The sequence below is a fragment of the Chinchilla lanigera genome, unplaced genomic scaffold (genome assembly GCF_000276665.1).
Source record: "Chinchilla lanigera isolate Chin_1 unplaced genomic scaffold, ChiLan1.0 scaffold00010, whole genome shotgun sequence".
In the NCBI taxonomy this organism is placed as follows: domain Eukaryota; kingdom Metazoa; phylum Chordata; class Mammalia; order Rodentia; family Chinchillidae; genus Chinchilla; species Chinchilla lanigera.
In genome coordinates this window covers 33,438,274-33,450,470 of record NW_004955411.1, presented here as the reverse complement: position 1 = coordinate 33,450,470, position 12,197 = coordinate 33,438,274, and the positions used below count along the sequence as shown (strand labels likewise).

The 12,197-nt window shown below is 40.2% G+C and overlaps 1 protein-coding gene across 3 annotated transcripts in view; it reads right to left on the bottom strand.

Annotated features, from left to right (window-relative positions):
* The window catches only part of Lace1 (lactation elevated 1), a 231,154-nt gene that overhangs the window by 167,251 nt on the left and 51,706 nt on the right, over positions 1-12,197 (bottom strand). For all 3 annotated transcript variants that reach the window (XM_005377845.2, XM_005377846.2, XM_013510900.1), the window contains exon 3: positions 4,490-4,541. In XM_005377845.2, the coding sequence (XP_005377902.1) occupies positions 4,490-4,541 (52 nt within the window). The remainder of the gene's footprint in view (positions 1-4,489; positions 4,542-12,197) is intronic.

The window sequence follows — 12,197 nt, the reverse complement described above, 5'->3', positions numbered from 1 at the left end:
ATAAAGAATTCAGTAGAGCCAAGTAAAGTGGGAGCCACCTTATAACACCAGGTAACCAGGGAGAAGTTTAAAGCTAGAGGAAATTGGTTTGTTTGAAGGAAATTAAAATCAGAAAATAGAAGGTTTCAGCAAGGATAAGACCAAAGAAAACCACACGGGCAAGATATTAACTGATCAGGAAAATTTAGGAAAGTCTGCTCAGGTTTCCAACAAAATGGGTGAGTTTGTGTGACCAGTATGTAGAACCAGGAAATCAAGGAAATGTTACCAGTGATAACTAAGTTAAACATAGCTGCTCAGTATGGTGGCATGTGCCTGTAGTCCCAACAATTTGGGAGGCTGAGGCAGGAAAATCACCTGAGCCCAGAAGTTTGCAACCAGCCTGGCTCCATATCAAGACCCTATCTTGAAAATAATACTAATAATGACAATGAAAACAACTCCTAGGCTATCTAAGGGCTTAGGTTATGACGAGAAATACATGGATATTAAAAGCAAATATAAAACATTAGCCAGAGCAATCAGGCAAGAGAAAGAAACAAATTAAAGGGGTACATATAGGAAAATAAGTCCAAGTGTCATTATTTGCAGATGGTATGACCCTCTACTTATAAGACCCAAAAAATTTCCACTAAAAGACTCCTAGGATTAATAACCAAATACAGCAATGTAACAGGATACAATGTCAAAAAAACAAAAATCAATAGCACTCTTACGCACTAATAATAAACACACTAAGAAATTAGGAAAATAGTACCATTCATATAGCATCAAGAAAAATTAAATAACTGGGAATTAACCCAACTAAGAAAGTGAAAGACCTCTAAAACAAAATTACATCTCTCTAAAAGGAGACCAAAGAGCACATCAGAAAACAGAAATAGGGGCTGGGGATTTAGCTCAGCAGCACAACGCCTGCCTGGCAAGCACTAGGTCATGAGTTCGATTCCCGCTACCAGAAAAAAAAAAAAAAGAAAATGAAAAGAATCCCAGTTCTTGTCTAGGCAGAACCAATAGTCAAAATGGCCATACTGCCAAAATTAATATACAGATTTAGTGCAATCCAAATCAAAATACCAACACAGGTCTAGAGAAAACAATCATAAAATTCATATGGAGCCAGAAGAGACCAAGAAGAACAAAAGCAATCCTGAGTAACAGTAACAAAGCAGGAGGCATCACAATCCCAGATTTGAAGTATATTACAAAGCGACAGTGATAAAAAAAAAAAACACGGTACTTGCACAAAAACAGAAAATGTGAATCAATGGGAGAGAACAGAAGAAGCAGAACAACTATAATTACATTGAATTTTGACTTCAACAGAGAGGCCAAAAACATAACTAAAGAAAAGATAGCCTCTTTAATAAATAGTGCTGGAGGGGCTGGGGATTTAGCTCAGGGCCAAAAGCGCCTGCTTGGCAAGCGCAAGGTCGTGAGTTCGGTTCCCGATACTGGAGAAAAAAAAAAAAGGAAAAAAAAAATAGTGCTGGGAAAATTGGATGTCCACTTTGACTTCTTGACTTTAATGACACTTTGACTTATTTTCCTATATGTACCCCTTTAATTTGTTTCTTTCTCTTGCCTGATTGCTCTGGCTAATGTTTCATATTTACTTTTAATATCCATGTGTTTCTCGTCATAACCTAAGCCCTTAGATAACCTAGGAGTTGTTTTCATCGTCATTATTAGTATTATTTTCAAGATACGGTCTTGATATGGGGCCAGGCTGGTTGCAAACTTCTGGGCTCAGGTGATTTTGCTGCCTCAGCCTCCCAAATTGTTGGGACTACAGGCACATGCCGCCATACTGAGCAGCTATGTTTAACTTAGTTATCACTGGTAACATTTCCTTGATTTCCTGGTTCTACACACTGGTCACACAAGCTCACCCATTTTGTTGGAAACCTGAGCAGACTTTCCTAAATTTTCCTGATCAGTTAATATCTTGCCCGTGTGGTTTTCTTTGGTCTTATCCTCGCTGAAACCTTCTATTTCCTGATTTTAATTTCCTTGCAGAAGATTGAGTCTAGACCCATATTTCTTACCATGCACTTAACTAAAATCAAAATTGATTGAAGATCTAAATGTTAAAACATAAACACTTAATTTGCTGGAGGATAAATTAAGTACATTAGGAAGATAAATTAGGCAAGCATGTGGCATACATCTTAAGGTTTGTGTCTAGATGCCCCACCCCAAGCCTTATGCAGTCATAGGGTTTTTTTGGAGGTGGCTGAATCTAGAGTGTGTGATTGTGGGGCTGGGGATTTAGCTCAGCAGCACAGTGCCTGCCTGGCAAGCGCAAGGTCATGAGCTCGGTTCCCAGTACCAGAAAAAAAAAAAAAAAATAGAGTGTGTGATTGATTCATAATGCAGTGCTGGGATTAAGGGTGGGTGACTGCTGGATCAGTCCACTGATTGGATTGGCACTGCCCTAATCCCAGTAGACTGATACAACATAAGGGACAGAAGAGGCTTGTCTCTCTCTTCCCTTCCTTGCTTTTGCTGTCTTCTGCCACCATAAACTGCTTCTCCTCTGCAATGCCCCTCTGCCAAGCCACTCTGCCTTGGAGCCAGCCAATTATGGACTGAAATTTCTACAAACTGTGAGCTAAATAAATCTTTCTGTCTTTAACTTTGGGTGTCAGGTATTTTGTCTCAGCAATGAGAGAAAAGTAACCAGGACACACCTATAATCTCAGCACTTGAGAGGCTGCAGCACAAGGACTGCCTGAGAGTTTGAGGCCAGCCTGGGTTACACAGCAATACCCTGTCTCAGAAAAACAATAGGCCAGGGATATAGCTAAGTGGCATAAGTGCCTGCCTGGCAAGTGCAAGGTCCTGAGTTCCATTCCCAGTACTAAAAGGAAACAAAACAAAACAAAACAAACAAACAAAAAAAAACCAACAAAAGAAAAACAAAACAAAACAAATAAAGTAAAACACTTGAAGACAGAGACATAGGCAAGGATTTCCCAAACAGAATCTCAACGGCACAAGAAATAATACCAAGAATCAACATACGGGATTATATCAAATTTAAAACCTTCTGCATATCAAAGGAAACAAACAACAGAGTGAAGAGAGAAATCTACAGAATGAGAAAAAAAATTTTGTCAGCTATTCCTCAGACAAAAAACTAACATCTAGAATATATAAAGAACTTAAAAAAATTAGACCCCCCCAAAATAAAAGACTCAATAAAAAATTGGCACTAAAATGAATAGACACTTTTCAGAAGTATAGGTGGCCAATAAATACATGAAAAAATGTTCAACATCCCTTACCAATAGAGAAATGCAAATTAAAACAACACTGAGATTCTCGTTTACTCCAGGAAGAATGGCTACTATTAAGATATCAAATAATAACAAGTATTGACTAGACTATGGAGAAAAAGGAACCCTTCTCAATTACAGGTGGGAATGTACACGAATAATACCACTTATGGATATCAGTGTGGCAATTCCTCAAAAACCTAAAAATAAACGGTCCATTCAACCCAGCTACTCCCCTTCTAGGAATCTTCCCAAAAGAGCTACAGTCATCATATTATACTGATACATGGATATCCATGTTTATAGCACCATAATTCATAATAGCTTGGAAACAGTCTTTATGCTTATCAAAACATGAATGGATAAAGAAAATGTGGCCTTTATACACAATGGAACACTGTTTTGCCATGAAGAAGGAGAAATTGGAGGTATTTGTCATCAAATGGTTGCACCGTGAGACCATAATGTTCAGTGAAGTAAGTCAGGCACACAAGTTTCAACATGGTATGTTTTCTCTCATGAGACATGCATAATATAAAGAGCAAAATAAAGGATAGACAATAGCACATAGGGAGATCTTTTTCAAATGTGAAGGGCAACCAGAGATGAGGGGAGAGAAGGCAGGGAAAAGGGGCTAAAACATGGAAATAGAGCTTTTTCAAATGGGAAGGGAAATAAGAGTCAAAGTGCACAGTGAGAACTAAGCTGTGTTCTGTGCTCCCCTAGGTAAGCCTGATCGTTCTGCGCTGCAGACGTGTACTCATAAGAAAATAAAAATAATGCACAAATTGTAGGTCATTACAATACCATTGAGGTTTTCACTTCAATAAAAAAACAGTAAGTATGAACAGTTTAACGTTTTTTAATTATTAAGCTAGGTCAGAAAGCTCTGGGTAGTAGTATCCTGATTTATCTAATAACCTATCTATACATGATTTCCTTCCCTGAGATCTGCCCACTGTGTGCATTATATAATGTTTGCACCCTAACACAGTACAAATTCTGCCTAAAGCTATGGCCCTGGCTTATGAAAAGTAAAGCGGAAGCTGAAAGAACCGCCCTTCTCTCCCATGCCCTCTCCCGCTACTTTACCAAGTCTCACTCTGTCCCCTTGTTGTAGTGGGTTAGCAGATGGAATCGGAAGTTATCCCCAAGTAAAAACTGGAACGCTTTATGATGTCCCACCCCAAAGTTACTGTAACACTTACCAACATCTCCATAAACATACAGGCCCCTTGGAGGCTTGCTCCTTGAAAAAAGCTGCAAATTAAGAACAAATTATAAATCTCACCACGAAAATAATTAAATGTATTCATATATATAATGTTCCTAATTATGCTGTCTACAGGATTTGGAGAGACTATTATACAAGGAGGAAGGAAACTTGCTGTTAGAGACTGTGATCTTCTTACATGCCTACCCTTGCAATGTCAGGTCCAAAAGAGGAGGCCGTGCTGGGCCGCTCTGCCCTGAGCTAAGCGTCTCCGGCCAGCAGCAGGAAGCAGGAGGCTGGAGCTTCTCCTGTGCCCCAGAAAGCAAATCCTGTCCAAATTCAGATGCTTCCATTCCCACTCTTGAACTACACAAGTCAAAATTCTAAAAAGGAAGGAATTTAAACACACACAAATACACACTGGCAGGCAATACAGTAAATGAAGCAGAGCATTTCAGAATTTGAGGCGTACATTCTGAGAGCCTAAAACTTCATCATCTCATTCTGAGAAAGGAACTCCATGTCTTTGTCGCTTAGCTTTCGCATTTGAAAATGGAAAATACAAATATGAGCGCTTTGCAGATTAAGTAATGTAGTTCAGGCCTATATACACGTTATAACCACAGTAAACCATAAAAAGTAAGCAAATATTATTTGTAGATGATTTTTGTGTAACAATATGTCACATAATTGACACTGTTTGAAATATCATTAAATTTAAATTAAAAGTGAAATTTTAATAAAACTTTAAATTTATTTAATTCATACTTACTATGCATATCTTTCACTAAGCTAAGAAACCATTCATTTTGGCTTTTCAGTATACACTTTGTGATCATTTCAATACATTTTTTTTTTTTTTTTTTTTTTTTTGGTCTTTTTGAGACAGGGTCTCACTGTGCAGTTCAGACGGGCCTTGAGCTCACTTTGTAGTCCAGGCTGGTCTCAAACTCGCAATGATCCTCCTGTCTCAGCCTCCTGCGTACTGGGATTACAGGCCTGTGCCACCACGCCCAGCTCAATACATTTTCAATACATTTCACTGCTGTTAAGGCAGGATTTGCCACTTACATGTTCACCGTTGAAAATTTTAAGATTTGATAATAAAACACAAAGGGAATGGCTATGTGTCTATGTAATAGCAAATATACAGCCAACTTGGGCAACTTTTTATAGTTGATGTTTGACTAAGAAGCTTGATTCTTATATGGGTAAAGGCCATTATGTAGGGGAAGTGCCTCTGCAATTGGGTCAAGATAGCCGTATTCATTTTATCTTTGTTTAAAAATCAAAATCAAGGTAATAATCTTAGCATTTGCTACAGCCAACCAAATCGGAAGGAGAAATGTTTAACGGCTTCCAAACTCCCTAAAAACAGAGAGGGTAGAACTGCAAATGAATAAACGTGACTTCACAGTGTTGGTTGGAGTCTCGAAGAGTACTCTGCCCAAAACTGTTACTACAAAAAATTCAGAGGGTGGAAATAAAATGTTCACAACGCAGGCAATTAGTTAAATGTTGCAGAAGAACTTTAACATCTATGGCAGTGCGGCAAACCCATGGCACGCGTGCCACAGTGGGCTGTTTGTTATTACTGAAAGCTCTAAAAGGTTCGCCATCATTGACCTATGGTATTTTTCATTTAATGATGAAAAAGACCGAGCTAGCCTTCATCTGTTTTCAACAAGTGAATGTTTGAGTGTATGAGCTTTTATCTCCTAGAGACCTCAGATATTCTCCAGGGGAGGAGTCAGAGCTGCTTGAGATGCTTTTCACTGTTCCTGAAAGGAGATTCCCTACATGTATGTCCACCTGCCAGGCTGCACTGGGACAACCTGTGTATTCCGCGATGGCTGTTTCCCTTGTGCCCTCCTCAGGACGGCACACCAAAACTTTACCAGCAATAGGGTGTGCTGCGTGGTGAGCAGCAAGGAACTGCTCACATCCAGGGAGGCCCAAACTACTGCAGGTGACTTAGCTTGATGGGCTACGCCCAAGGATTCCGGCAGCATCCCTACACAAGAATATTCATAGCTATGCAAAGTGGTGAAAAAGTCCTAAATGTTCAAAACCCTGAGAATGGGTACATATGTTACAAAATATTCAAAGTATAGAAAAATCTAGATATTAAAATCTAGGTATATTAAGGAAAAATGTGAAGAACACATTGGTTAGTTATAAATAACTGAAACCACAGATAAGGAAACACGACTGTACTCCGAGTCTTCTAATTTGGGAAGGCAATCTAATTTTCTCATAATAAATTTTCAGTCTCCCAATAATTACTGAAGTTATTTTAAAGGATTTAAAAGTCTGTACCTTATGGGGAAAATCAGAGGAGAAAATGGAGAATGGTAACACTATTTAAAAAGCTGTAAAATGGGTCCTAAAAGAGCTTTTTGTTATTGCCAGATGTGTACTGTATTCCTGTATAAAAATCCCACAAGAGTCACAGGGGTAAAAGCCAGGCAGCAGGCTGCAGCGTAAACTGTGTTACCCGCGTGGCCGCATCGGGACTCACTGTCTCACTGCTCAGCCACGCACTAGCAGCTGTGGGGATCTCACTGATGGACGTTAGGGTCCACTGACATCCATGGGTGGTTATGGACACAGATTAGACACCTCCTTCGGTCACAAATTATTTAACCTTTGAAAATTTGACGCACTTATCCTCTGTGATTGGGGCACAGGAACCCTCCCAGGGCTCCCTTCCCCCTCTCCTCTCCTGGTCTGCTTTCTCCACGGGTGCCTTCTCACCAGGTATACATATCCCTGGCCTTGCACACAGCCTCGTCTCCAATGGCCTCCTAGGATGGGAAAGACATGTGGGAGGTAAATCGGGAAACTTTGTATGTGGGGAAATGCACTAAAGAAGCTTTCAAATTCACTACTAATTGTAGCGATTTCAGGGACAGTCGAGTTCACAGTTTTCTTTAAAGTGACTGTCACTTCCACAGGAACCCACATCACGGGCATGCACCCAGGTGACATCTTCATACCCTTTCAGCTTCATTAAATTTCCTGTCATGTTTTAATGTCCTATCATTGTTGCTCTGTCTCAGAAATCACACATACCTGTGTAACGCTCACCATGGACTCCACTCTTGCACTGTTCCTCAGCAGTTTTCTACAGGCTCCTCCCCCAGGCCTTCTCTGTCTGTCCTGTCCCCAGGGGGCTGACCCTGCTGGCTGGCCCTGGCTGGCTCAGCCGCTGGAGGCATTACTTGCAGGAGATAGGACAAGCAGTAGGGAGGGATCTTGTCTTTCTCCTCTGTCCCCTTCTGGTTTTCAGAGCCGTGGCTACATCTGTCCAGAACCATAGAGTCGTTCATCCCTCAGGCTACACCTCCAGCGGTCACAGGTTCTTCCATGTTGCACTACCTTTTGTTTGCCCCTTAAGACTGACCATACCTCTTTTTTTTTCTGAAATGAGTGGATTTAATGTAGTTTTTTTCTACATTACTGAGAAATAATAATCACCAATAGGTGACTGAGGGTAGTTTGATACATTCATATAATACAATACTGACACAGATTTCAAAATATACTGTATTGCCAGCAGTGGTGGCACACGCCGGTAATCCCAGCACTCAGGAGGCTGAGACAGGAGGATCGTTTCGGGTTCAAGGCCAGCCTGGGCTACAAAGTGAGTTTAAGGCCAGCCTGAACTGCATAGTGAGACCCTGTCTCAAAACAAACAAACAAACAAAAATATATATATATACTGTATTTACAAATTGGAGGATTTAACATGCAAAGATGTACAGAGGTAGGAAAAAGTACAAGTAGAAAACACAGTACAAAGTAACTTGTATCTTAGGGAATTTATAAAGAAGGATGACGACACCTTTTCTAATGGGCTTTTGATGAGGGTCCAATGATACCATCATTTAGATTGTGCAGATGGTAAGTGTAAGGATTATACTGGAAGACAGTAACTACCGCCTACTTCCGCCAAGCGTAAGATACGGCGGAAGGGTACTGAAGGTAAAGGCTAAGAGTTTGAGTACAACCCTGGGTCCGACGTTTACTAGCTATGTGAGCTGAGTAAGCCACATTAGCCCTCCAACTGGCTGCTTCTATATCTCCTGGGGGCAGGTATGGCGCGGGGACTGCCCACACACTGCCCGCTTCTGCAGGTCTAATCGCGAGGCCCGCTCACTCACACTGAAGACCGAAAACTGCACATACTACTGCCACCTTTCACACCGGGCCAGGCACACAGCCTCAGCACACCCCTCCTAAAGATCTGAAAACTACAATTAGTAAGCCCAAGCAATTTTACACATATATCAATTCTATACTCCACAAATTAAGGGTATCCTTATGCAATCAGGCTGGCCTGAGCTCACTTTGTAGCCTAGGCCGGCCTCAAACTCACAAGGATCCTCCTGCCTCAGCCTCCCCAGTGCTGGGATTACAGGCATGCGCCACCACGCCCAGCTTCTTGTAACCCTTCTTAACAATGCTGTTCTGAGGGGCTGGGGATTTAGCTCAGAGGCAAAGCGCCTGCCTGGCAAGCGCAAGGTCGTGAGTTCGGTTCCTGGTACCAAAAAAAAAAAAAAAATGCTGTTTTGTCTTATTTATTTCTACAATCTTGAAGAATAATATCTTTGTTTTTGTTTTTTTGAGACAGGGTCTGACCTTAAACTCACTATGTAGCCCAGGGTGCCCTCAAATTTGTGGTGATCATCCTGCTTCAGACTCCCAAGTGCTGCGATTTCAGCACGCATTCCCACGCCCAGCTAAGAATAATATCTTATAAGCATGATATAAACTCAGAATTTATAGGGAGAAAGTTAGATACATCAAAAATAGTGAAATTTAAATTTTCTGTTTGGAAAAAATGCTACAAAAGAAAAAATGGCAAATAATAAGCTGTAAAAAAACTGCAACTCTATATACAAGAATTGATTTTTCTGATGAAGGGTTTTTATTTATTTGGGGGGAAAATAACTTTTTTGCTGTTTATAAACCACCCTGTCTATAGTGAGAGCAGCTCATATTAAGCTATTTCTTAAGGCTTTCACATTTTATTTTAGTATTTCTTCATTTTTATTTTTTAAAACATCTCAATAGTGTGTGTTTGCAGTTCGTAATAATTACACTCTTCATGGGGAGGTGGTGCATGTACATCAGACATCTTAATTCCTTTTACGTCCCTTGCTCCCCTCCCTCCTCCTCCTTTACCTCCTGGTCCCCTTCCGATTTCCAAAAGATCTATCTCCCTGTTTTCTATTCTCTTTCTTTTATTTTTCTGTTTAATTTACTCATATTTTGGCTTTCTCACATAAGAGAAGCCATGCAATACTTAAGCATATTTGTATATTTGATTTATTTCACTTAGCATTATGGTTTTAAGGTACACCTATTTTCCTACAATGATTCAAATTTATCCTTCTCCCAAGAGCTTTAAAAAAATTTTAAAAATGCAAATTGCTCTAGCTTTTGAAAGAACACTTGATTTCACTTATAATAACAACAAAAAAGTGTGACTTAAAAGATTATGAGCCAGGCATGGTGGCACATACCTGTAATCCCAGCACTCCTGGGAGGCTGAGGCAGGAGGATCGTAAGTTCAAGCCCAGCCTGGGAAACTTAGCAACTTCACATGACCTTGTCTCAAAACAAAAAATAAAAGGAGGACCAAGGATGTAACTCAATGCAAAGGCCCTAGGTTCAGTCCCCAATTCTGCAAAATAAATAAAATATCATCATGACAAAAATCTACAAGTCTGAGAAAACACAGAACTATTAAATATGTATGGAGACAGGTATGCTCACAAACTGGTAAGAAAATGAACAGTTGAAATCTCTTCTGAGGCATTTGACATTGTCCATTGTCCATGTATGTAAAGTACATACGCTTTAACTGAACAGTTCCATTTCTAGAAATTTATACTCAAGAACACTCATCCATGTTTACCAAGATGCATGTATAATACACTGACAGAGCATATGAGCATATTCACACAGTAGAATACAATGTCATTGCTAAATGACATTGTGAAAAGTTATTGAATTATAGAACATTCATATAAAGGAATTAAAAAGAAAGAGGTATCTCTTGTAAGAACTGTTAGAAAGTGTTAGAAAGTCCAATGTGGAATGTTCTCCTGGATAAAATGTTAAAAGATTTTATTGTTGTTGCTTTCAAAAGTATAGAACACTGGGTGTGTTGTGGTCTCTTTATACAAGAAACAAAAGAGTGCACACACACACACACACACACACACACACACAAGCTTGTAAAGGTTTAGAAAATTTCTGAAGGGCCCCACAAGAAAATATCAAGAGTGAACAGTTGGAAAGAGAACAGAAATTATAAGAGAGACTTAATTTTAATTTCACATTATTTTGTAGTGTTTTAATTTGTTACCAAATATGTATTTTCCCTTTTTATTAAATAGGATGGTGAACACCTGTAATCTTACCACTAGGGAGGCCGAGGCAGGAGTTTGAGGCCAGCCTAGGCTACATAGTTCAAGGACAGCCTGGACTACATAGCAAGACCCTGTCCTAAAAAAAAAAAAAAAAGAAAGAAAGAAAAAATGCCAGGCATAGTGGTGCATGTCTATAATCCCAGCACTTGGGAGGCTGAGGCAGGAGGATCGTTGCAAGTTCAAGGTCAGCCTGGGATACAAAGTGAGATCAAGGACAGCCTGAACTGCATAGTGAGACCTTGTCTCAAAAAGACAAAAATAAATAAATAAATAAAAAGGATGACTCACAGAAGAGTGAGATCATGCTTCTGACAAAGAACCCATTAGCCACAGCCTCATAAATGTAAAGGAATGAAAAAGGCATTAGGCACAAAGAGGACAGGACAGGACAGGAGACATCAGATGACTAGAGAGTTTAACTAACTCTTGGAAGAGCAAACATTTACAAAGGAGGACTAACGAAGAAGCAAGATGAGGAAGTCCGAGCACGAAGTGGCCCCTGAGGGTAGACATCAGAGAGGTTGAGGTCTTGAGAACAAGAGGCCCCTGGCGAGTGTGGGGTGAGGTGGAGGAGGGTGAAGCCGACATCTCAGTAGAGAACCGTCACATAACTCTCCTCTCCACCCCACCCCAAAGTGAGTTCCAGGTCAGCCTGAACTGCACGGCGAAATCCTATCTCTTGGGGTTTTTTTTGGTTTATTTTTTTGGTACTGGGAATCGAATTCATGACCTCAGGCTTGCTAGGCAAGCACTTATGCTGCTGAGCTATACCCCTGGCCCCAAATTGTTTTTCTTGGCTTTTTTTGTTTGTTTGTTTATTTTTTTGGTATGAAATCCTATCTCAAAAAGCCAGGGGGGGGGGGGAATCAGCCTGTATACACAATATCCACTAATTAAAAATGTGGAAAAAGGTCCAGAACAGAGACAAATATCACAGGATCTCACTTATAGGTAGAACCTTCAAAGTCAGACTCGTAAAAGTAGAGAGTAGAACAGCGAATGTCCAAATCTGGGAGCAAGAATATGACCTGGGAAGGGGAGAAGTTGGCCAATGGTACAAAGTTACAGTCAGCAGTAAAACACTCCAGTATTACACAGCAAGGTAACTACAGCTAATAACAATGTATTGAATCTTTCAAAATAGCTAACAGGATTCTAAATATTCTCACCATAAAAAATGCTAAGTAGGGGCTGGGGATTTAGCTCAGCGGCAAAAAGCGCCTGCCTGGCAAGCGCAAGGTCGTGAGTTCGGTTCCCGGT